A 27,422-nucleotide genomic window follows, 5' to 3' on the forward strand; every position below is an offset into this window, starting at 1 on the left:
GAGGCCGAATGCCCGTGACCGCTGAAGTGAAATGTCGAGGGCATCCTGAAACCCATTGTACAAAGAACCCCCAGCTTTTGTCGCGACACGACGGACTTCCTACAGAAACTCGGCACACATGGAGCAGTTGAACCAGGAGCGCTCCTCGTCACAATGGATGTCTCGGCACTCGACACCAGCATCCCCCATGACGATGGCATTGCTGCAACGGCCTCAGTGCTCAGCGCCAACAACTGCCAGTTTCCAGATGCAATTTTACATCTCATCCGCTTCATCCTGGGCCACAATATCTTCACCTTCAACAACCAGTTCTTCATCCAGACACACGGACCAAATTTGCACCTCAATATGCCAACATCTTCATGCACAGGTTCGAACAAGACTTCTTCACCGCTCGGGACCTTCAACCGATGCTATACACTAGATACATCGATGACATTTTCTTCCTTTGGACTCATGGTGAACAATCACTGAAACAACTCTATGATGACATCAACAAGTTCCATCCCACCATCAGGCTCACCATAGACTACTCTCCGGAATCGGTTGCATTCTTGGACACACACATCTCCATTAAAGACGGTCACCTCAGCACCTCACTGTACCGCAAGCCCACGGATAACCTCACGATGCTCCACTTCTCCAGCTTCCACCCTAAACACGTTAAAGAAGCCATCCCCTACGGACGAGCCCTCCGTATACACAGGATCTGCTCGGATGAGGAGGATCGCAACAGACACCTCCAGACGCTGAAAGATGCCCTCATAAGAACAGGATATGGCGCTAGACTCATTGATCAACAGTTCCAACGCGCCACAGCGAAAAACCGCACCGACCTCCTCAGAAGACAAACACGGGACACAGTGGACAGAGTACCCTTCGTTGTCCAGTACTTCCCCGGAGCGGAGAAGCTACGGCATCTCCTCCGGAGCCTTCAACATGTCATTGATGAAGACGAACATCTCGCCAAGGCCATCCCCACACCCCCACTTCTTGCCTTCAAACAACCGCACAACCTCAAACAGACCATTGTCCGCAGCAAACTACCCAGCCTTCAGGAGAACAGTGACCAAGACACCACACAACCCTGCCACAGCAACCTCTGCAAGACGTGCCGGATCATCGACACAGATGCCATCATCTCACGTGAGAACACCATCCACCAGGTACACGGTACATACTCTTGCAACTCGGCCAACGTTGTCTACCTGATACGCTGCAAGAAAGGATGTCCAGAGGCATGGTACATTGGGGAAACTATGCAGACGCTGCGACAACGGATGAATGAACACCGCTCGACAATCACCAGGCAAGACTGTTCTCTTCCTGTTGGGGAGCACTTCAGCGGTCACGGGCATTCGGCCTCTGATATTCGGGTAAGCGTTCTCCAAGGCGGCCTTCGCGACACACGACAGCGCAGAGTCGCTGAGCAGAAACTGATAGCCAAGTTCCGCACACACGCGGACGGCCTCAACCGGGATATTGGGTTCATGTCACACTATTTGTAACGCCCACAGTTGCATGGACCTGCAGAGTTTCACTGGCTGTCTTGTCTGGAGACAATACACATCTTTTTAGCCTGTCTTGATGCTCTCTCCACTCCCATTGTTTTGTTTCTTAAAGACTTGATTAGTTGTAAGTATTCGCATTCCAACCATTATTCATGTAAATTGAGTCTGTGTCTTTATAAACTCTGTTTGTGAACAGAATTCCCACTCGCCTGAAGAAGGGGCTTGCAGCTCCGAAAGCTTGTGTGGCTTTTGCTACCAAATAAACCTGTTGGACTTTAACCTGGTGGTGTTAAAATTCTTACTGTGTTAAAGGAGTTACAGATAAAACAGGAAAAGAAAGCTAACTCTGTAGGAAGCCGAGAGAAGTATAGAAAGTACAGAGCTGAAGTAAAAAAGGAAACTTGGAAAGCAAAGAGAAGATGCAAAATACACATCTCTTTAACCTGTGTTGAATGCTCCCTCCACCCACATTGTCTGTACCTTTAAGACCTGGCTGGCTTTAGAGATTCGCATTCTAATTAGTATTCTGTAACTTGATTTCTGTGTCTGTGCACTGTTTGAGAGCAGATATCCACTCCATCTGACGAAGGAGCAGTGCTCCGAAAGCTTATGGTATTTGCTACCAAATAAACCTGTTGGACTTTAACCTGGTGTTGTGAGACTTCTTACTGTGCTTACCCCAGTCCAACGCCGGCATCTCCACATCATGTTAAAGGAAGCCAGGGAGAAATAGCGGATGCTCTACTCCTCACTAGGAGGTGAGACCCCAGTGGATTGGAGGTCCGCAAACATTGTACCATTATTTAAAAAAAATGTGAGGTATAGACCAGAAAATTATAAGCTGGTCAGTCTGACTTCAGTGGTGGGCAAATTATTGGAATCATTTCTGAGAGAAGGTATAAACTATCACTTAGGATCTGATGATCAGGGATACTCAGCATGGTTTTGAGGGGAAGGCCGTATCTTACTTAATCAAATTTAATGAGGAAATAACTAGGAGGATTGATGAGGGTGGTGCAGTGAGTGTTGTCTATATGGCTTTTAGTGAAGTACTTGGCAAGTGAGATCCCATGGGATACAGGTAAAGGTGGCGAGTTGGATCAAAAATTGGCTCGGTGACAGCCAGGATAATGGTGGAAGAATGTTTTTGTGAATGGAAAACAGTTTTCATTGGTTTTCCACAGGACCCCACTTGGGGTCTTTGCTGTTTGTTGTATATATTAATGATTTGGACTTAAATATGGGAGGCGTGCTTGGGAACTGTGCAGGTGACACAAAAATTGGCCGTGTAGTTGATGGTGAAGAGGATAGCTGTCAACTCCAGAATGATATCAGTGGTTGGAAATGTAAGGTAATGCATTTGGGGAGGGCAAACAAAGCAAGGGAATTCTCAGTAAACTGGGAGATATTGAGAGGGGGTTGAGGAAATGAGTGCATGTCCACAATCACCTGAAGGTAGCAGGGCAGGTGGATGAAGTGATAAAGAAAGCATATGGAATGTTTTCCTTTATTGGATGAGGTATTGAATACAAAAGCAGGGATGTAATGCTGGAACTGTACAAAACACTGGTCAGGCATTAGCTGGAATTTTGTCAAGTTTTTTTTATTAGTCACAAGTAAGGCTTGCATTAATACTGCAATGAAGTTACTGTGAAATTCCCCGAGTCGCTACAGTCCGGCACCTGTTGGGGTCAATGCACTTAGCCAGCACGTCTTTCAGGATGTGGGAGGAAACCGGAGCACCCGGAGGAAACCCACGCAGACACGGGGAGAATGTGTAAACTCCACACAGACAGTGACCCAAGCCGGAAATCGAACCCAGGTCCCTGGCGCTGTGAGGCAGCAGTGCTAACCACTGTGTCACCGTGCCACCATGCATAGTTCTGGTCACCACATTACAGGAAGGATGTAATTGCTTTGGGGAGAGTGTGGAAGAGCTTTACAAGAATCTTTCCAGGGCTTGAAAATTGCAGCTTTGAGGAAAGATCGGATCGGTTGTGGTTGTTTCCCTTAGAACAGAGGAAGCTGAGGAGTGATCTAATTGAGGTGTACAAAATTTTGAGGGACCTTGATGGGGTACACAGGAAAGACTTGCTCCCATCGCTGAGGTGTCAGTTACCAGGAGGCATAGATTTAGGTGATTGTTAGAAGGATTAAAGAACAAAGAACAGTACAGCACAGGAAACAGGCCCTTAGGCCCTCCAAGCCTGTGCCGCTCCTTGGTCCAACTAGACCAATCGTTTGTATCCCTCCATTCCCAGGCTGCTCATGTGACTATCCAGGTAAGTCTTAAACGATGTCAGCGTGCCTGCCTCCACCACCCTACTTGGCAGCGCATTCCAGGCCCCCACCACCCTCTGTGTAAAAAACATCCCTCTAATATCTGAGTTATACTTCGCCCCTCTCACCTTGAGCCCATGACCCCTCGTGAACGTCACTTCTGATCTGGGAAAAAGCTTCCCATCATTCACCCTATCTATCCCCTTCATAATCTTGTACACCTCTATTAGATCTCCCCTCATTCTCCGTCTTTCCAGGGAGAACAAGCCCAGTTTACCCAATCTCTCCTCATAGCTAAGACCCTCCATACCAGGCAACATCCTGGTAAACCTTCTCTGCACTCTCTCTAACGCCTCCACGTCCTTCTGGTAGTGCGGCGACCAGAACTGGACGCAGAACTCCAAATGTGGCCTAACCAGCGTTCTATACAGCTGCATCATCAGACTCCAGCTTTTATACTCTATACCCCGTCCTATAAAGGCAAGCATACCATATGCCTTCTTCACCACCTTCTCCACCTGTGTTGCCATCTTCAAGGATTTGTGGACTTGCACACCTAGGTCCCTCCTGTGTTTCTATACTCCTGATGACTCTGCCATTTATTGTATAACTCCTCCCTACATTATTTCTTCCAAAATGCATCACTTCGCATTTATCCGGATTAAACTCCATCTGCCACCTCTCCGCCCAATTTTCCAGCCTATCGATATCCTGCTGTATTGCCCGACAATGCTCTTCGCTATCCGCAAGTCCAGATTAGAGGCAACTTGAGGAAAAAGCTTTTCACCAAGAGGGTGGCGGCCTTCTGGAATTCACTGCCTGAATTGGTGGTTGAGCCTCAAATAGCTGGTACCTGTATCAGCACCTGATGTGCTGTAACCTGCAAGTCTACGGATCACATGCTGGAAAATGTGATTTTAAAATGAGCGGCAGGTTTCTTTTACTGTCTCTTTTTTGGCCATGCAGATACAATGGGCTGAATGGCCTCTTTCTGTGCCATAACTTTTATATGGTTCTAAATCAATCAATTTCTGTCTTTTAACATGCTTAGTGATTGAGTTTCCACAGCCCTTTGGGGTAGAGTATTCCTCTTGAGTCAAGAAATTCCTCTTTATCTCAGTCTTAAATGACCTGCCCTTTCTTCCAGCCAGGGGTAGCATCCTATCCCCATGTCCCCTGCCATGCCCTGTAAGAATTTTGTAAATTTCAATGAGATCACCCCATTCTTCTAAATTCTAGAGGGCAGTTTCCTCAATCTCCCATCATGGGATAATCCGCCCTTCCCAGGGATTAGTCTGGTGAACCTCAGTTGTACTCTCTATCTGGCAAGTGTGATGTAGGCCTGGAGATCCATGGGATTTTAGTCCTTTGAGTTTCTCGAGTAATTTCTCCCTGCTGATAATTACTTTAAATTCCTGACTTGGCCTTCTGGTATTTCCATTTCGACTGTGAAGACGGGCACAAAATATTTGTTCAATGCTTCTGCAATTTCCTCGTTCCCCATGATTTATTTTGTTTTTGCTTCTGAGGAACCAACGTTTACTCTAGTTCCTCTCAACCTTTTCCCTACTTGTGAAATATCTTGCAAACTGTTTCTATATTTTCGGCTAGTTTATTCTCATTCTATTTTTCCCTTTTTTGGTGCCCCTTTGGTTTCCAACACATTTCTAATCCTCAGATTTATTACTTTTCTTTTGCAACATTTTTTCCCCCCTTCAGTTTAATACTATCCTTATGGATGGATCTTGTTGAGCTTTGTTCTTGAATAGAATGTTTTTTGTTGAACATTGAGTTGTTTCTTTAAAAATGTCTCCGTTTATTTACCACCATATCTTATAGTCTCTTTACCTAATCAGCCTTAGCCAGTTCTCTTCAAATTATATGTCATATTTTTGTTAGTGATTGGTGTGTGTCATTTTCAAACAACGTGGACTTGAATTGTATTATGATCACTATTCCCCCATAGATATTTTACTGTGACATTACTAATTAACCCTGTCTTATTGCACAGTATTAGATATAAAATAGCTTTATTTTTAGTTGGTTTAACAACATATTCCTCCAGGAAACTGTCACAAAAACACTCAATAAACTTATCTTCCAGACAACGTTTGCTAATTTGATTGGTCCAATCGATATGAAGATTAAAGTCCCCCATTCATTCCTGCAGTACCTTTTTCTTTAATTAATTTCAAGTGCTCTTACTTCTGCTGGTGAATTTATTTACTGCACAGATGTTGCTTCAACTCTGTGCATATTATTTCAAGGATGTCGACTCGTGTACTTTGTATTACCACTTCGAGTTTATACTGTGGAAAAGGTTGTGCTCATTTTGTAATTTGAGAGTTTAATAGACAATGAGTATGGAGATCACTGTTTATAGCAACAGCCGAACTGATTAGACATCTTTGAGATGTTGGGTTTGCTTTTAAGACATGGTTATTCTAGTTATCTCTGTTTTTGAAATTACTCAATACTGCAGCTGGGCTTCCAAAGATGTCTGCACCCAGTATATCTAGAGTGGAAAATGACTCAGCAGATAAAACTGGCTTGTATTTTCGAATCTCCTAAACATAACATTCTGTGCTTGTGAAATGCTTTACAATCTTAATTGACCTTCGAAAGAGGTTAGTTATCATATAATAAGACATATTAATGGCTTGTACAATAAGTCATTGACCATATAAATACTCTAATTCCGGCAAAAGTCATAGCTTTTATTATTTTTCTCCTACCATAGACGGTTATATCGGTCCCTTTCTCAATTTGACGTTCCTGAATATTTCAATCGGTCAATTCTTGTATCTCCTTTGCTTTAGCCAGAATGTCTGATCTGACTCTTGAGGTCGAGGCCCTTTAGAAAGCAGAACAAGCGTTTCTGAATAACATTCCCTGATATCTATGTAGTGAAAGGAAAGCATTTGAGTTTGACCGTTTGCGCAGTTTAAACAACAAGGAGCATTTCGACCTTGTGTTGTGAACAGACACCATCCTTTTTGCTGAAGAACTCTGATGAATGTAAAACTCATAATGTGGCCCTCCAGATGAAGTATCTTTTCCCTTGGCCTGTTGTATAATTAAGATATAAGCATCAAAAAGGCCCATAAGTGCTTTCTCAGTACCCCAAATGCTTTAACTGAGAACCTTTGAACAGTTGAAAAGTGTATTCCTTTTACAATCACACCAAGATGGACCTTGTTACGAGCAGGGGGAATTTTTGAAATTGAAACTATTTCAAGAAATAGCTACTGAAGTAAATCTTAACCAGGTCAAATAATAAAGCCAAAGGTTATGTGCAGTACATTTGCAACAGTTTGTTTATTGGAATAAGGAATTTATTACTAACTTTTTAAATGTAAACTACTTTTTAATCCTTATTTTTATAATCTAGGTCTGAAACTCCAAGGTAGTTTATGAAGTCAGCCTAGACCATAAGTTTTGCACTTTGAATTTGGCTAGGGTAAACATAAGATGCTTCACTTTGGGTATGATTCAAGTGACCCACTGGGGTGCTTTTATCAAAGTTTAATTAAGAATACAGTGAACGCATAGAAATTTAGCAATAACTTTTACCAATCACAAACAAGAACAAAACAACCATGATATTGTATAAACCTTAACAGCTTACTGCACTGCTCCAACACAACAAAGGTACTTCTAAACGTGCACCTGTCTCTGGTTTAGCACAGAAAATCTCATGTGATGCTGGATTTTCCAGCACTGCAACACCTGCTACGAATTTGTCCTTTAGTTTGAGAATTGAAACTCTGACTTCTTTATTCTGGAAATTCCCAGCACCTTGAGGTAGCAATAATGTCACTGCTGGCCTCGAGCTAGCAAACCACTGACAGCAAAATTCTCCCTCCAGAGATGAGAGAGATTGCTTCCAGTCTGCAGTCCAAACAGCTTCTAACTAAACAGCAGCCAGCAGAATTCCCAACACCAGGGAGAGAAGCACAGAAATACTACTTTTCATTCTCGAGTCCAACAGATTCGATCTAAAGCTGAAAATGAATTCTTGGATTGCTCTGCGAAGGAACTACCTACCTGACCTTGACTTGTTAATCAATCTTCCTGCAACACTTCAAAAAGTTTGTAAACTCCCAGAAACTGCATTTGCCCCAGATTAAGAATAAACAAAACCCCTTTTAAATCATTCAAGCAACAATAAAAAGGACATATTATCAGGTAGTCAGTGCCATAATGAAAAACAAAATGCTGCTTATAACTGCAGAGAACATGATTTTAAAAAAATACATTTTTAAAGGCACGGTAGCGTCACATTATCCATATTTTAAAATAATTACAAAGGCAGGTGATATGGCTGCCCTTCAAAATGTCTAATGTAAAACAAAAACATGTTTGTTTTAGCAAGTATTTCATCGATGCCAACAGCTAACATAATTGGGATTTTAAATTCAGTTTATATGAAGGAAAATTTATCCAATATTCCAAATCTTCAGTCAGCTAGCTTCAGTTGGCCTTCTGTAGTTCAATTAATCTTAAGATTTTTGAGCTCCATTTTGTGCTCTACTTTTAAGTTTTTCTAAAGTACTCTCCAGCTGTAGAAGCTGTGCAGTTTGGGCCTCTGCTTCCTTATTGAAAAGAGGCTCAAGCACTTCCATAGCTTACTGATGAGATCCAAATGCAGGCACTAGCTTATGTTTGTACGGATTTACGACCTCTGAATCACTACTGGTTTGATCCAGTTTGGAAATAAGCATCTCATTCTCCCTTGTTAGCTTTCTTTTGGCTGTTTGGTGATTCTCCTTAATGGTATCGAAGGCTTCACAATCATTGGCGGTAGAATCAAAAGGTGTAGTTTCAAACCTCATCTTCCAACAGATCATGCTCTTCTGTAGCGGCTTCATCCTCTAGAACTCTTTCCTGAAAGATTAAATTGAGATCCAGAATAATATTTTTGGGCTTTTCACCATCATTCTTGCTGTATCCTGTTCCCACATTTTCTAGCTTCTCCCCAAAGAGAAATGAAAGATCTGCAATATCCTGCTGTGGTCCTTGGAGTTGAATAGAAGAGGACGGCTGCATTGTCACTTTACTCAGCTGCTGGATAAGTCCTTCACCTGCTGAGCTGTGCTGTTGATGGGCTTTACTTGAGGCTTATTCCGATGTTTTCTACTGTTCCTTTGTGGGTGTAGTCACTGCTACCACAATCTGTTATCATGGTTTTATCTCTGGATTTGTTAACTATTTTATATTAGAAGCGATCGAGCTGCAGGCAATGGTCTTTAGTTGAAAACACATTTAACTATTTCTCAAGGTTAAGTAAGACCAGGATATAGCTAGAGCTAATCTTTAAGATGGTTCTCAGTCATTTTCCTTCAGTGTGCAGTGGCCATGATGTAGCTCCTTACACACTTGCTCATTGGCTATAATTAGAGTTAATGCTTTACAGTTCGAACAATGTCAGGTGAAATTTAAGTGACAGTGTTATACAAAGAAAGAAAGCTGAAATGGGTAAGAGTGAAGTTGGAAGAGATTTAGGGATTTTAGTTGACTCCACTAAACATACCTGATCACTGCTAAAGCAATTAACAAAGCATATGAAATAATGAATGACATGCAATGGTTGAAGCAGTGTAGTGCTCTGGTTAGTCTTTACCTTGCGTCCGGTTCTGTTAATGGGAGACATTGATGCCATGGAAGACGTTCAGGGAATAAAATCATAAATAATGTGAAGATTGAATTTTGAGTGAAGATTTAAGATTTGCAATGATAATTGAAATAAAAATAACAGCTGAGCAAGCGGGTACATATTCAAACCAGTGAGGGAAATTTATATGGGTGTTTAGGAGTTATTCCACAGAATGATAAATATGTTGCATGCCTTGCAGAGTGGATACTGAAAGTAACAGCAGTGACATAAGAACATAACATAAGAAATAGGAGCAGGAGTAGGCCATCTAGCCCCTCGAGCCTGCCCCGCCATTCAATAAGATCATGGCTGATCTGACGTGGATCAGTACCACTTACCCGCCTGATCCCCATAACCCTTAATTCCCTTACCGATCAGGAATCCATCCATCCGCGCTTTAAACATATTCAGCGAGGTAGCCTCCACCACCTCAGTGGGCAGAGAATTCCAGAGATTCACCACCCTCTGGGAGAAGAAGTTCCTCCTCAACTCTGTCTTAAACCGACCCCCCTTTATTTTGAGGCTGTGTCCTCTAGTTTTAACTTCCTTACTAAGTGGAAAGAATCTCTCCGCCTCCACCCTATCCAGCCCCCGCATTATCTTATAAGTCTCCATAAGATCCCCCCTCATCCTTCTAAACTCCAACGAGTACAAACCCAATCTCCTCAGCCTCTCCTCATAATCCAAACCCCTCATCTCCGGTATCAACCTGGTGAACCTTCTCTGCACTCCCTCCAATGCCAATATATCCTTCCTCATATAAGGGGACCAATACTGCACACAGTATTCCAGCTGCGGCCTCACCAATGCCCTGTACAGGTGCATCAAGACATCCCTGCTTTTATATTCTATCCCCCTCGCAATATAGGCCAACATCCCATTTGCCTTCTTGATCACCTGTTGTACCTGCAGACTGGGCTTTTGCGTCTCATGCACAAGGACCCCCAGGTCCCTTTGCACGGTAGCATGTTTTAATTTGTTTCCATTGAGATAGTAATCCCATTTGTTATTATTTCCTCCAAAGTGTATAACCTCGCATTTCTCAACGTTATACTCCATTTGCCATATCCTCGCCCACTCACTCAGCCTGTCCAAATCTCTCTGCAGATCTTCTCCGTCCTCCACACGATTCACTTTTCCACTTATCTTTGTGTCGTCTGCAAACTTCGTTACCCTACACTCCGTCCCCTCCTCCAGATCATCTATATAAATGGTAAACAGTTGCGGCCCGAGTACCGATCCCTGCGGCACGCCACTAGTTACCTTCCTCCAACCGGAAAAACGCCCATTTATTCCGACTCTTTGCTTCCTGTCGGATAGCCAGTCCCCAATCCACTTTAACACACTACCCCCAACTCCGTGTGCCCTAATCTTCTTCAGTAGCCTTTTATGGGGCACCTTATCAAACGCCTTTTGGAAATCCAAAAACACCGCATCCACCGGTTCTCCTCCATCAACCGCCCTAGTCACATCTTCATAAAAATCCAACATGTTCGTCAAGCACGACTTTCCCCTCATGAATCCATGCTGCGTCTGATTGATCGAACCATTTCTATCCAGATGCCCTGCTATCTCCTCTTTAATAATGGATTCCAGCATTTTCCCTACTACAGACGTTAAGCTGACCGGCCTATAGTTATATTGGACATGTCCAATAAGTGCTGGATACTAATTTAAGGAGTAATACTTTTGGGCGCCACAGTGGTTAGCACTGCTGCCTCACATCGCCAGGGACACGGGTTCGATTCCCGGCTTGGGTCACTATCTGTGTGGAGTTTGCACGTTCTCGCCGTGTCTGCGTGGGTTTCCTCCGGGTGCTCTGGTTTCCTCCCACACTCCAAAGATGTGCGGGATAGATGAATTGGCTGTGCTAAATTGCCCCTTAGTGTCAGGGGGACTAGCTAGGGTAAATGCATGGGGTTTAGGGGATAGGGCTGGGTGGGATTGTTGTCGGTGCAGACTCAATGGCCCAGTTGCCTCCTTCTGCACTATAGGGTTCTATGTTCTATGTCTGTTTTCTTTGAATGGATGGGCTATCCGGCTTTTCCTCATTCATATCTGTCTTGTGATTAAATTTCTGAAGAAATTATTTCTAAATAAACAACTTACCAGTAATGAACATAAATATTACTAAATTTTAAGGCTACAAATTTCCTACTGAGATAAATCTCTCTTCCAAACTTTATTTTGAAACGTTTCTGCTATTAAAGTGTTTAGTATCCTTGATAGTGGTTAAAACACCAGACCGAGTGAAATGTATCCTGATCGTTAAGAGGGGCAATAGTGGAGGATCTGAACATAATTTTCCAATTCTCTATGGCTGCAGGCATAGTATTGGAGGACTGCTGACATTGCACCATTCTTTGTAAAAAGAGCAGAAGGGATTGCTTGAGTTATTACAGGCAAGTCAGCCTAACCTTGGTAGGGGGCAAATTATTGGAAAAAAAATATTGAGATTTATTGTCATTCAGAGAGGCACAGTTAATCAAGGAATGGAGCAAGGATTTGTTGAAGACAGGTCGTGTCTGATGAATTTGAGTGAATTTTTTTGAGGAGGGCTGATGAGATTAGAGTGTTTTATGTAGATTATGTGGATTTAGGTCCCACCTGGCAACCTGGTTAGGAAATTAAAAGCTCATAGGATCAAAGGGAAAATGGCAAGTTGGATCTGAAATTGACTCTGGCAGGAAGCGAAAGATTATGGTCATTAGCTGACTGGTGTTACAATCCAGTTAGGACCATAAACCTTTAAAAAGAAATTCAAATACCTCATTTTATCCAATAGAATGACACCACAAGATTTCACTTTTTTTAGCAAAGCACGAACTTTACTGTCGTAAACAAGGCAAATATGGGTAAGTTAACACTATAACTTACAACTGCGTATGCATTCTGGTTTACTTCCTCCTCCCCCAAGAATTCTTAAAGACACAGAAATCTTGAAAGTTATTTAATTCTGAAGGGATCATCCATATATTTGCCACTGTCCTCTGGAGAATTTCCCTCCGCTCCAGCTATTCTCAGATAAAACTTTAATTTGCCATCTCTTGACTGTGGATAACTCAGTCCCTTGTTCCGGTTACTTTTCCAATACTTCCAAGCTAATCTGCTGGTTACATTCTTTTACAAGAAGACACTGGGGCCTACCATAGATTCTCCCATGAACTTCTAACTCGGCTATCTTCCAGCTTCTGTTCCACACAAATTCAAACTGGGATTAAGCCTCACCTACCTTCAAATGGTCAATGATGAAGTTACTGTTATAGTCTGCTTGCAGTGCTGTCTGTCTATTTAGGGAATTTTCACAGTAACTTCTTTGCACTGTTGATGTAAGCCTACTTGTGACAAATAAATAAACTTTATTTTGGCTAACTTCTGCATGAACTGCAAACCACATGAGGTCCAAACAGCAACTAACAACTTTCAACAAAAAAACAGATAAATTGAAAACAGGGAACCTTCCCATCTCCAGGATGACCGCAGCTTTATCTGGGCAGTCCGAAACCCAACCTTTAAGTTAATTATCTCTCATTTACAATTTAGTTCCTAAGTTTAAAAAAAAAGATTTTACAACCGTTCAGGGCTTCCCAAATATGTTTAAAATATTTTAACTCTACCTCCCAAAATAAAACGTCTCTCTGGACTGCCCTTGTTTGAAAAAGGATTGCAAACGCTTGGCTCCAGCTTCCTTTTATAGCACTCTCTCTCTGATCTTATAAACATACAACTGCAGCATAAGGATATTTGGCAGAGCAAGAGTCATGTGGGACTGAAGAACGGTACCACCCACAGTATGATGTAGAGGGTCACATGGCACATGATAGTAGACTGTGTGCGTGCGTAGTAGATTCCGGAAGGAGCCAGCTTGTAATCATAGAATCCCTACAGTACAGAAGGAGGCCATTCGGCTCATCAGTATGTACCGACCATTATCCCACCCAGGCTCTATTCCCGTTACCCCACATATTTGCCCTGCTAATCCTCTTGACACGAGGGTCAGTTTAGCATAGCCAATCAACCTAACCCGCACATCTTTGGACTGTGGGAAGAAACCCACGCAGACGTGGGGAGAAACTGCAAACTCCACACAGACAGTGACCCAAGGCCGGAATTGAACCTGGGCGCTGAGGCAGCAGTGCTAACCACTGCGCCAGCGTGCCGCCCACGGAGGCAGCTTCCATGCCTGGCAGTACCTTGGATATTGTTAATGGTTACCAATAAACTGTTTATGTTCAACCATACAAGCCTCCAGACTTATTTGTAAGACACCAAGCAACCTAAATGTTATAGTCCTAAAACTAAAAGTTGTGTACTAAAATCCATTAGCTCGATGTTCAAATAGTCACTTGGTAGCGCAGAACTTTAGTAATATGAGGAAAGACATGCGGTCGAATCTTTCTGCCAGCTTGCTTGTGCATTTGCCATGACAATACCAAATACACCTGTTGGACTTTAACCTGGTGTTGTGAGACTTCTTACTATATCTCGACAAATCAGAACTGACTTGCCAACCAGTCAGCACCCCATTTCTCATTCCATATCAGTTGTTCCCTTTTGAAATTTGGCAATCTTGCATGTGTCCTGTTGACGTGTATGATGAAAAGCTTCAGTAGCATTCCTTTTTCTTCACCAACTGGATATTCACAACACTGGATGCAGCTAGATATTCACAACACTAGAAGCCTGTTTCCTGTGGGACCTCTGCAGGGCTCAATACTACATTCTTTGCTGTTTGTGGCATATATTCATGAATTAGATTCAAAATGTAAGTTTGCAAATGAAGAAGAAAGCTGTCAACTGCAGAAAGATATCAATGAACTGGTCAGGTGGCATTAGTGGCAAATGAAATTTAATCTGAAGAAGTGTGACGTAATACATTTGGGAGGACAAGCAAGGCACTGTAAATGGAAGGATTCTGCGAAATGTAGAGGAACAGAGGCACCTTCAGGTGCATGTCCACAGATCCCTGAAGGTAGCAGGACAGATGGATAAGGTGGTTAAGAAGACATACGTGATATTTTGCTTCATTGGCTGAGACCTGACATGTATTCTACAGAAAGGGAAGTTAAAGGGGACCCAAAGCTTTAATGGAATAAGAAAAAGTTCAAAAAGTACCCAGAGCAAATGATACCAATTCATGGAAATAATTTTGAACTGTTGTTGGGAAGAACTTCTCATTACAAAACAGTTGTATACATGTTTGCATTGAGAGAGAATCTACCAGTCTGAGTGGTAGTGGCCGAAACATTCAGGGCATTCAGAAAGTGATTACAATGAGTGAGTTTGGAAAATGCACTTTAATGGGTGGAATGATCCTTTAGTTCGCCATTCTTATGTTTCAAAGCAAAGATGGTGTTTAGATGGATGACTAATTGCAAAGCTGTGATTTGCTGCATAAGTTTTGTTCTGTGCTTTTCGAGCCAGAGGTTTATTATTCCTTTTGATTGCAGGTGATTTAAATAATATATATTAAAATTATGTTTTTATGCAGACTGATTTAATAAATTATTCACGTTGACATTAAACTTATGGAATGGAATTGTATAAAATGTGGCATTTATCGAAGGGTGAATATTCCGTTCCATAGCTGGCGAAAGGTTCATTGGAATTGATAGTCATATGCCAGTAAAAATTATGGTGTTTTATTTCACCAGTACGGGAAAAGTGATGGATGTCAGTGTCCTGTTGTGAAGGGGCTAGATGCTTATCAGCATATTTAAATTGGGTGCCTACAATTCTAAAGTTTATTTATTTATCAGTCACAGCAGGCTTACATTCACACTGAATGAAGTTACTGTGAAAATCCCGTAGTCACCACACTCCGGTACCTGTTCGGGTACACTGAGGGAGAATTTTAGCATGGCCAATACACATAGCCAGCACATTTTTGAATTGTGGGAGGAAACTGTTGCACCCAGAGGAAACTGGAGCACCCAGAGGAAACCCACGCAGACACACGGAGAATGTGCAAACTCTACACTGGCAGTGACCCAAGCCGGGAATTGAACCCGGGTCCCTGGCGCTGTGAGGCAGCAGTGCTAACTACTGTGCCACCATGCCGCCCCAATTCTGTCACTGATTTGAAGTTAACTGGTGTTGCATGTGTTTCCTACGGGCCAGAAAATTCGGCATTGCAAAGGAGGAGGAGCTGTCAGTGCCCCAAGGTAAGTGGTACTCCTGTGGACCAGAAACAGCAGGAATTCCCCTCGTCCCCTCAAGGAAATCTTCGTCCTTCCTCAACACTCCCAGTCATGGTCTGTTTGGTTAGGCTGTCTACATGTTGTCATGATGATGTGGCTTGTGCATGAGTGGTATTAACCTGTAATTTCACCATATGACTAAACATATACTAAACTATCTAATATGACATTTTATTCAAAAAAAGAAGCGGAATAAAAATGGCTGCCACAAGTCAACTGACATCTGGTATTGAAAGTTAACCAGCTCCGAGTAGGTTCCACTGTGAATTGCAATTCAGACATGCCGCAATATCCTTCTCTGGAATTTCACATGTTAAGATGTCAAGAACCAATTCAAAGGTATATACTGAAATGTACTGGACGTAGTATTTGCATTTCTATAAGACTATCTCCCAAAGTCTCCCAACAGTGGAGATATGTTCTCCTATCTTATCAAGGTGGATAATGACTCATTTGGTGATCACTGAGTGGGATATTACAGAATCTACCTATCCCTTGACCACGAAACAGAAGCAACTATCTGTTCAGACATCAGATAAATGGTGGGACAGTTGGAAGGGGGGGCAGTGGGGAGAGAGGTTATACAAGCTGCTAAAGAGAGAAGCAGTGAGTGATCTGGAAAATCTGCCAATTAAGCAGTAAGGAACTTCAATCTCTTTTCTCCCAAGTTAAGGCGCTATTCTCTTTATAGTTTAAAAATCCGGCATAACGATATTGAATTTTCCATTGAAAGGAACCTTGTGTGCAAAACTCATGACTTGTAGAAGAGACTGATTACATTCAAGGAGAACTTTACTCCAGCAATTGCAATTAAATGGGCTGCAACTTAATCCTGGATTCTTATGGAATTTAGAAAAAACTCTGCCACAGTCTCAGTGACCAGCCAAGGACGCGCAAACACTGAACTGAATGGTGGTGCTCCCATGCATCTGCTTTCTTTCAGATGGTAGAGGTTGTGTGTTTTTAAGGTCCCATGATCAATTCGTTTTTGTATGTGATGTGCATGTACTTTTACCATCAATAGTGATTGTCCTAGTTTAAATAATCCCAGCAACAAACTGTTTTGTGAATTTTAAAATACCGAAGATTATTTATTATCCCACACTTATTCCAGAAGTTTAAATGCACAGATGCTCACGCATGCTATCACTCTCACAAAGATTAGATAAAGAGGAAGAAAAGAAAGAAACAATACTGTTTATAATTGCCCCAGTCTGTCTTTCATAGCAGGCCTGGAATTTCTTAGATGAGTTGATGCATTTGGTTGAAGTGAATCTCTGTAACAGAGGATTCTCAGTAAGATGCAAGGTTTTGTGTAACTAAATTTTAGGAGGTTGGTTCTTGGGTGAGCTCTTAGTTGGAACAGATTGAGGAAAGTCCCTCTCCCACTTTCAAGGTATTACTGTTTATTACCATGGCTGGCTGCTTAATTGACTGCAGCTGGTTTGATGGATTTCTGATTTTCTCTGCTGCTGTTTTGAAGGTGGGACACAAACATTCCTGACTCACTTGTGTGATCTGTTACAAGTTCAAAGTCGTTTGCCAAATATGGTGGGTGGTCCGATCAATAAACATGCAGACCAAAACTGCACACTGTGCTCCAGATGTGGTCTTACCAGTACCCTGCACAACTGCAGCAAAACCTATTTATTCTTGTATTCCAATCTTCTTGCATTAAAGGCCAACATGCCGTTTGCCTTCCTAATTGCCTGCTCTATCTGCGTGCCAACTTCTTGCATTCCTTGTACCAGAACATCCAAATCTCTTTGAACATCAACACTTAAAGTTTCTCACCCTTTCTAAGAGAAAGTGTTTTTTTTCTTGCAACCAAAGTGAATAACTTCACCTTTCCTTATATTATACCCCGTCATGTTGTCCATTCATCTAACCTGTCTCTACATCTCTGCAGCCTCCATGTCCTCCCCATAGGTTACCTTTCTAACTAGCTTGCTATCATCAGCAAACTTTAGATGCATGACTCTCTTTCTCTCTCCATCTACGTCACTGAAATGGATTGCAAAAAGCTGAGGCACTGATTCTTGTGGTACTCTACTATTCACTGCCTGCCAACTTGAAAAAACCTCATTTATGCCCACTCTGTGTTCTATGCATTAACCCATCCACTACACATGTTACTATGTTACTTCTAACTCCATGAGCTCTTATTTTGCGTGACACATTATTTAATGCCTTTTGAAAATCCAGGTATACTACTTCTACTGGTCTCTTTTATCTACCCTACCAGTTACATCCTCAAAAAGCAGTAATACGTTCATCAGACAGGATTTCCCTTTAGTATCCCCTATTCTTTTTTAAGTAAATTGTTAAGACAATAATAGATTCCAGTATTTTCCCAACAATTGATTTTAGGCTAACTGACCCGTAGTTTCGTGTTTTCCCCCTCCCTCCTTTTTTGGAAAGTGGTGTGCCAACTTCCAATCCATGAGACCATTCCTGAATCTGAGGAATTTTGGAAAATCATAGCTAGCACATCCACCATCTCCGCAGCTATCTCTTTTAGAACCCTAGCGTGCAGGTCATCAGATCCAGGTGATTTGTTGGATTTTTCTCTTCAGTTTCTCTACTGATATTAACCTCCTCGTTTTTAGTCCCACGTTATCATTTATTTCTGTATGGAACTTTTGGTCAAGCCTCATTATTTGCTGTTATACATGTTTTGTTGAACTCTTTCTCCCACTCTGCTTGTCTTCTGCCTCCTCTGCCCTTGGTGGCTGGACAAATTGAGAAGGCTGTTTTATTTTTAAAGAATATGGGATTCTTGAACTTATTAATAGTGGCAAGGTACAAAAGGAAGGATAGATTTTTGGACTCTAGGGTTTGAGAAATATGGAGATTGAGTGGGGAAATGGAGGCCAAAGATTAGTCATTGTCTTATTGAAGGAGGTTTGAGTGGTTGTTTGGCCAATTCCTGCGACTTTATGCTAAACCTTCATTAAGCATTGGTTAGGCCTCAGTGGGAGTATAGTGTGCAATTCTTGGAAAAAATGTGCAGAAGAGATTTACTCGAATTCTGTCAGGGGCCTCAGTCATGTGAACAGATTGGAGAAGATTGCTTTTCCTCAGAGTAATGAGGGTTGAGAAGAGATTTGATTGAAATGTTCAAACTGTTTTTTTTAGTGTAAATAAGGAGAAAGCAGAGGAGTGGAATAGGTTGGATGGCTTTACCCCAGAGGGCTGGCATGTGCATAATGGTCTGAATGGCCTCCTTCTGTGATGTTGTACTGTTTGATTCTAACCTGAAAACCACTCTAAACGCCTGAATTTTTATGCTTCCATCCATGCTAGAATGGAGGTGGAAGTGATTTCAAAATAGTGGGTGGGACCCAGTCCTGGGATTCCTGACGTATGGGATTTTTGTAGCGGGATATGTGTGTGAGTCGCGAGCCTGCACTCAGAAATTCTGTCTTTGCCTAATTCATTGTGGGGGTGAGCCTTTGGGCATCCATACTATCTCATGGCAATGCCACCCATACAATGTATGGCATCAGGCTGTTTCAGGAAGAGATGTTGTTCATGACCATCATTAGATTTTTGATTCCAGATCTTTATTGAATTCAAATTTCATCATTTGCCATGGCGGGATTTGAACCCAGGCCCCCAGAGCAATACCCTGGGTCTCTTGATTACCAGTCTAGTGACAATACCACTACGCCACTGCCTCCCTCAGTTGTGAAACACTCGGGGACTCCAGTTCCAACTGGGGCACCAAACAAAAAGTGTCATCTGTTACTGGAATTCTTTCATTGACTGAATTTGAAATACAAAGAAAGGTTTGCTTTCCGTTTCAATGGTTAGATGCTGTATTGAAAATTAGATGTGTTATTACTGCAGTGATTGAATACAAAGATAAGTTGACCATGGCATTGACCACCATTGTGTAAGTGTTGACATATTGCAGCACTTTTTTCCAATGGAAGAAGTGTCATAATGCACTCAAAACTGGTTCAAAATGTGGGGGGAAACTCTCCTGTCATGTTTTAGACTCAGATTTAAATATCCAGTGATCTTTAACGTTGGGGAAAAAACACCCTGTTGAATGTTAAAATACATCTAAGCACTTGGTAAAATACATTAATTGACATTCTGCTTTGAAATGGAACTGCACAGCAACTACAGCTGGTGCTTCAGTTTCACTTGACTCTATTGTTGACATTTCCCAGGATGTGTTTTGATAGCTGGGCCTATTCTGAAAATTGGCTGAGTTTCAAATGTTCCAGAACAACCAATCTCAGCAGGGGAGCTGGGTCACACTTCGACAGTTTTCAGGGATTATTGAAGGATCATCAGTCCTTGTTGTAAGTGGATACGTTTTTGTTTGACTTGATAACAGATTGACCACTTAAGGGGAATTACGTTTTTATGAATGGGTTTTGTACATGAGTGTTTTCTTAGTGTGATGTGTTTTTGAATATGATAAATGTATAAGGTGTTTATTTTATCAAATTATTAAACTGGTCTTTCAATTTAAGACCTCATCTTGGCCATATCGGAGGCTATATAATGCCAATGTGTCCAGAAAAAGATTATCCCCAAAGTCTTATAACAGCCGCTATGCTTCCAAGAGTCGGTCTGTGACTGTAAAATGCTGTGGAATACTCTGGGGTTGTGAAAGGTTTTACATAAATGCAAATCTATCTTTCCATCTGTCTTTTTTCACAATGAGAACTTATGGAAAATTTATTTTCATGTATTTGGTATTTTGATATAAAATGTTCTCTGAATTTGGCTTTGATCTCAGCATAAATGTAAACCAACCCTTTTGCATAATTTAACAATTGTCACATTATTCTTTGCTTCTGCCAAAAATTAAAAACAAAACAATCTCAGTGGGTCAGAGATAAACACCAAAAGTGTAAATTGCACCAGCACTAAAATGGTCATACCAGTTGGAACCAGACATTAATTTGGAAATCTTCAATTTGAAAATCTGGGGCTCTTACTGTATTTTTCAGTGGTTAAGGTCAGAAAAAGAAGCTGCTTTCTGACAAAGTTGAAGCTTGGGTTCTGAAATGTTCTCTTTTTGTTTTTTTAGCTGCTGAGGAGTGTGTTGAAGGAACTTATGGAAATGAAACAAGTTAAGGAGAATCTTCTGCAAGTGCACTTAAATGGTAAGTCACTTTCTCCAGAAAAGTCAGATTCATCGTTATCGCTGTTTGTATAAATACTGACGATGTTTAGCTTCCTTGTACTGGAGAGGACTGTGGATTTAGGGGGAAGAGTTGATGGGATCTAATATTCAGCCTATCATTGGAGCATACAACCAACACTGCAGCCTAGGTTCCAGTTGCAGAATCCAAACCATTTTTCTTTTCTATTGAAGTCAAATGGAAAAGCAAACTGAGCATTTTCTAGACTGGGTACCAGATCGGCGACACCAGTTGTACACTACAGCTGTAAAAATTACCCTTGGCATATTGAAACAAGGAGATTGACATTCAAGCTCTTCCTTATTGCATCCTCCCAAATCATTTGAAATTGAATAACTTTCTTTTGATATGTCAGTTGGAACCAGGCTCTCATGGTGTGCAGTTTGTTTTGATGTGGTGGGAGAGAGAAAAAGAATATCTGTTACATCCATCAGTTTTATTTTAATTGCTTTTTCTGTATCAAAGATACAGCTCAGAAGAAAGAAAGTCGAATTGTTGGGAACAAACTTTTGAGCAGATATAATTCTTCATTTTGTGCTTAATCTCCAGTTAACAATAGCACTGAAACATAAGCTAACAAAAACAAACCAAACTGTAGTTTTCAATTTTTTTCTGGACACATTGCCATTATACACTTTTTCTTTGCTATGTTGTCATTGTGATTTTCATTGAAAAATTACGACAGTGGTGACAAATTTCTGGCAATTTCATGAAAGGCTTGCACCCATCAGGATGAATGAGGTGCAGTCAAATTCATTTCATAAAGGACACTGCAAATCTTTTTGGACTGCACTCCAATTTCTACATGACCGGGCGAAAAACATTTTGCAGGATACAAGGTAATCAAAAGGTGACTTTGGACAAAGTGTGGCAGATAAGTTCAAGAATAGATGTAGAACATAGATGCTAGAAGTAGGGTCTGTGTTAACAGTCAGCAAAATGATTGAGAACAGAGGATAGAAATGGATTCAGCAGATGTATAACATATGCAGAAAAGGAGGTGACATTATACCCACACATGGATTGCAGTGGTTCAAGAAGGCAGCACACCAGCACCTTCTCCAAGGCACTTAGTGTTGGGCAATAAATGCTCACCTAACCAGAGACACCCACATCTAATGAATTAAAAAAATGCAGTTTGTTTTTAATTGAAGACATTTTTGAAAGTGTAGGTAGACTATCTTATTACTTCCTTCCGGTCTCTACTGCCAGCTATGAATGTTACATCCTCTACTTTTTAAAAAATAAACACCTGCGGTTGGTCATATAAAATTTACCATTTCTGAAACAGGTTGGCTTTCTTTAAGGATAATATTTAAAATTTTCATTGGCTTCGACCTCACTTCAGTGCAGTAGCAGTTCTACTAACAGCCCTGAGTATCCAATGTGTATTTTTGTTCTTGGATTGTATATTGTTAGTGTTGCCCTGCTTTTATCAAAACCCTCAAGAAGTAATTTACCATATTAACCATCTTCTGTTTCTTGTGCTCAAATCTGTGCAAACTGCCTCGGGTTTGATTATGCTCTCTTGACTGTCCAGTAATGTTGGAAGTGTCTTTTGGCATTGTGTGTTACCTCTGCAGTTCTGTCCCTTTCCAGGTTTCTCTTGGCCCCCTTAAAATCTTAGATGTGCATGATGAATGTTTCCTTTTTAAAAAAAAGTGTTCTACTTTGTTAACCCTAAAATTATTATACTCCCTGTTTGTACAGATGGTGAATAAATGAAATCACAGCCATTTTATTTGGTTACGTTTTAGGTTTATTACAAACAGATGACAAGATTGCATTGAAAGAAGTTACACGACAGCTCCAGCTTGAGAATGTTGTTGGAGATAAAGTTTTTGTAAGTCATTGTATACAAGATTGATGTTTTGTAATGTGACATGTTATAATAATGTGCTCATGTTTTTGTAGAAACAGCAGTGTATATTTTTTAAGTTCTAGCTTAATATCAGCATTCTTGCTTTACCTTTTGAAATCAATTGCGTCCATTTTTAAGTTACATAAAGGTGGCTGACGTATGATTAAGAAATAAACCAAAATTGTGCATCTGCCGTACTTCTCCTGGAGCACCATGTTAGCCAACTAACAACAGTACAGGTGCCATGATCAATTTTACAGTCAATTCATTTTTATAATAAGGAAGACTGATGCTTGTCTAGCATCCCCTTAAAAGCATCCATAAAATTTCTTCAACCACTCGCTGTGAGAGCAAGTTCCACATTCTTGTACACTTTGCATCAAGGTGTTTCTTATGAATTTCCTGGTGGATTTGTTGATGATGATCTTGTATTGATGGCCTCTAGTTATGGTCTTCATGCAAGAGAAATCATGCCCTTTGTATCCACTCTATCAAAACCTTTTATATCAGATTACTCCTCGCAACCAATTTTTTCCTAAGAGGAGAAACCCAGCCTGTCAATTGATGCAATACCAAAGTACCACATCGTACTGTCCTCGGGATATCTGAATTCTGGAGCATGAGGTTAAAACGTTATTGTATTTTTCATTGCTGTGTGTACATAGAGAATCTACTGACCGCATGGAAATGTTGTTAATTGCAGGGGAGCTTTGCTGAAAATCTTGCTTTTCTTCTTGAGGCTTTGAAAAAAGGTACTTTTTTTTTGTATGTTGTTTTACCAGACTTTTCATTTTGGTAATTAATTATAACAATGGTTGTGGATCATATAAAATGATGTAGATTGAGTTTTTGTTCTTGTTTCCACTCTGCCCTATTCCTCCCTTACCTCAGTTTTCTGCATCAAATGGTGGCTGCTCGGTGTAGAGTTCTGCACGTGTTGACACATTTCCAGTAACTCATTGAAATGACTGCTCTTTATGTTTGGATTTACACAATATGCGCTGGCAGACAATTTGACTGAGATTACCCCCCCTCCCCCCCCGGCCCATTTTACATTGCAGTCACTTAGCAGCAGATGTCCAATTCTATTTCTCTCATTCCTTGCCATTGGAACAAGAATGCCCCTCTTTCCACTAATCCCAAACTGCTGCTCTGGCGGAAGTCGGCTATCCTGGGATCAAGCCTAGGATTTTCCTGGGTGTTTGGCTCAGCTGTACGCGCACATAACTTCAAACTAGGATTTCCTGATGGTTATGTTAACAATGTTACATTGTTCCTTTTTAGTTTTCTCAATTCTGCGTGCAACAAAGGAAACCCAAGAATAATCCAAATCAGACTTAATAAACCTTTTGAATAAGTATCTCAGAGTTCAACTTTGGATGCCGTTCAGGTGGTCTGCATTTAGATAGAAATCTAAATCTGGATTTGGATTTTTCTTGGCTAATTCAGCTCTGCAAAGTTCAAGTTTGGAACATCTGATACCAGAAGTATTTGGATTTCATCTTAGTTGCATCCAAAATCTCATGTTCAACACTAATAAACTGCACAAACATAGAATCCCTACAGTGCAGAAGAAGGCCATATGGCTCTTTGACTCTGCACTGGCTCTCTGGCATAGTATCTTACCCAGGCCCTCCCCTCCACCCTATCCCCGTAAACCCACACATCCCCCTAACCAACACATTTCTGGACTCTAAGGAGCAATTTATCATGGCCAATCCACTCAACCTGCAAATCTTGGAGTGTGGCAGGAAACTGGAGCATCTGCCATCAGAAAACAATAATACAAAACCCATGCAGACATGAGGAGAACAAACTCCACACAGACCGTCAACCATGGCCGGAATTGAACCTGGGTACTTGGTGCTGTGAGGCAACAGTGCTAACCACTGTGCCACCATGCCACCCAAATGAAGCAATGACGCATGCCTTCACTGAATTTTTAGTGCACAACACTCCACAAATAGCATGGAGGATGAATAGCCTCCAGAAGAATTACATTTTGCAATATTAAAACTAGCTGCAAACTGATTTATCTTTCTATACTACAGATGTTACTGTCAACATAGTTAGGAGCTGAATTTAGAAAACGATGCATTGCTTTTGTTTTGTCATCGTCCAACGGATGTCGGAGTATATTCTCAAATCTATCAAAGAGTCAGTACAGATAATGGATGCCCATTTTTACTGGAAAAATAAAGAACCAAATCCAGTACAGATGCTGAGCATGTAGGAAGTATTTTCCTCACATCCTAGCAGAGTAAGATTTCATACAATCTCTTGTCACAAAGCCATAGAAGAAGGTTGACCTGTGGACCCATGAATTTTATTATATAAGCATCCAAACATGTTGAAAATTGCCCTGTAGCCTTCACGTTGGCTTCTGTGATTTGTCCTTGGTCATGAGCTTGCTTCATTTAAATAGAGTAAATGATTTGAGAGTTCTATTCAAATAATACTAGCTCCGGCTAATGATGGAATTGTATGTTCACAGAAAAAAAATTACAACTACAGGGGCCTATATGACAAATTCGGTCTCTTTTTTTTTTTGGAGCTAGTTTTCCTTAAGGATAAGCCTGATGTTGGGTAAATGCTGGAAGAAATCGTGGGAAGGGAGGTATGGCTGCTGTTTTGGGGCATATTTCCGAGACACCAGCCCAATAGGTCATTATGGTCTTTTCCTGCCCTGTATATGATCGGTTGCCAAAACATTTGTTTCATATTCTTGACCTCCATCAAAGCTTTTCAGCATTGTGCAAAGGTTTTTTTCCTAAGATTCTGGGCCCTTTGGGTTTGGGATCCAAACCCAGAATTTACAGGGCAGAACAGGTCATCCAGCCAAGGTGGTCCGTGCTGGTATTTATGCTCCACACGAGTCTCCTCACACTTCACTTCAGTCCAACTAACCTTATCTGCATTTCCTTGTATTCCTTTCTTCCTCAGATACTTATCTGGCTTTCCCTTAAAGGCATTTATGCTATTTGTTGCAACTATTCTGTGATAACAAGTTTCCATCTGAGTAAAGGTACTTTTCCTGCAATCTCCATTGGATTAATTAATCACTATCTTATACCTGTGGCCCCTAATTTTGGAACCCCCGTAAATGGACACATCTTTTCTATGCCTACCCAATCATAGAATGTTATCATTTTGATTTGATTTATTATTGTCACATGTGTTAGTATACAGTGAAAAAGGAAGCCATTTGGCCCATTGAATCTTCACAGGCTACGATCCCACCCAGGCCCTACCCCCATAACCTCATGCATTTACCCTAGCTAGTCCCCCTGATACTAAGGAGCAATTTAGCATGGCCAGTCCACCTAACCCGCACATCTTTGGACTGTGGGGGGTAACCAGAGCACCCGGAGGAAACCCATGCAGACATGGGTAGAATGTGCAAACTCCACACAGACAGTGACCCAAGCTGGGAATTGAACCCGGGTCCCTGGCGCTGTGAGGCAGCAGTGCTAGCCACTGTGCTACCGAGCCGCTCCTATCAAAGCCATTCAGAATTTTAAACATTTCTATCAGTTCGCCTCTCAGCTTTCTCTTTACCAAAGTAAAAATCTCCAGCCTGTTTACTCTTCCCTGATAGTTAAAAAAAATTCTGCTTTGGTATCACCTTGAGGCCGCCCCTCCACGCCTTCTAATATTTTTTGGTGTAATGTGGAGACCAGAATTGAGCACTGTTCTCTGTGTGGTCTAACCAAGTTCTATATGTGTTTAACATAGGGTATCCTATGTGGACAGGCAATGGCAAGCATTTAAATAACGAATACGTGAACTCCAGAAGTTGTTTATTCTAGTTTGATGCAAGAGTGATAAGAAAATTGTGGCCAAACCATGGCTTACAAGGGAAATTAGTCACAGTACTAGATTCAAGGAAGGAGCATACAAATTGGCAAGAAAAAGCAATAGACCTGAGGATTGGGAGCAGTTTAAAATTCAGCAAAGGAGGACTAAAGGATTGATTAAGAAGAGAAAAATAGAGTATGAAAGTAAGCTAGTGGGGAATATAAAAACTGACAAAGTTTCTATCGATATGTAAAGAGAAAAAGATTGACAAAAACGAATGTCGGCCCCTTACAGTCAGAAACAGGAGAATTCGTAACGGGGAATAAAGAAATGGCTGAGCAATTAAATTCGTACCTTGCTTCAGTCTTCACAAAGGAAGACTATAATGTATCAGAAGTTCTGAGAGAAACAAATTTTAGTGAGGAGCTGAAGGAACTTAGCAGTAGTTGAGAAATGGTTTTGGGGAAATTGATGGGATTGAAGGATAAATCTCCAGATCCTGATAATCTTCACCCCAGAGTACTTAAGGAAGTGGCCCAGGAAATAGTAGATCAATTTGTGGTTATTTTCCAAAATTATTTGGATTCTAGACTGGTTCCTAAAGATTGGAGGGTAGCAAATATAAGCCTGCTATTCAAAAAGGGAGGTGGAGAGAAAACAGGGAACTGTAGTCCAATGAGCTTAACATTGGCACTGGGGAAGATGCTAGAGTCCATTATCAAGGATTTCATAACTCAGCATTTGGAAGGCAATGGTATAATCAGACAAAGTCAGAATAGATTTACAAAAGGGAAATCATGCTCGATGAATCTATTGGAATTCTTTGAGGATGTAACTAGTCGAGTTGACCAAGGAGAACCAGTGGATGTGGTTTATTTAGACTTTCAGAAGTCTTTCAACAAGATCTCACATAACAGACTACTATATAAAATTAAAACACACGGGATT

The 27,422-nt window shown here is 41.2% G+C and overlaps 1 protein-coding gene across 5 annotated transcripts in view; it reads left to right on the top strand.

Annotated features, from left to right (window-relative positions):
• Positions 1 to 27,422, top strand: part of orc4 (origin recognition complex, subunit 4) — a 74,334-nt gene that overhangs the window by 22,140 nt on the left and 24,772 nt on the right. For all 5 annotated transcript variants that reach the window (XR_013499497.1, XM_078227999.1, XM_078228002.1 and 2 more), the window contains 3 exons: positions 20,701 to 20,776; positions 22,573 to 22,658; positions 23,380 to 23,428. Coding sequence is in view for 4 of the 5 variants with exons in the window: in XM_078227999.1 (XP_078084125.1) it covers positions 20,701 to 20,776; positions 22,573 to 22,658; positions 23,380 to 23,428 (211 nt within the window). In the remaining variant the exon portion in view is untranslated. The remainder of the gene's footprint in view (positions 1 to 20,700; positions 20,777 to 22,572; positions 22,659 to 23,379; positions 23,429 to 27,422) is intronic.

Source organism: Mustelus asterias, chromosome 14 (assembly GCF_964213995.1).
Source record: "Mustelus asterias chromosome 14, sMusAst1.hap1.1, whole genome shotgun sequence".
NCBI classification, from domain to species: Eukaryota; Metazoa; Chordata; class Chondrichthyes; order Carcharhiniformes; family Triakidae; genus Mustelus; species Mustelus asterias.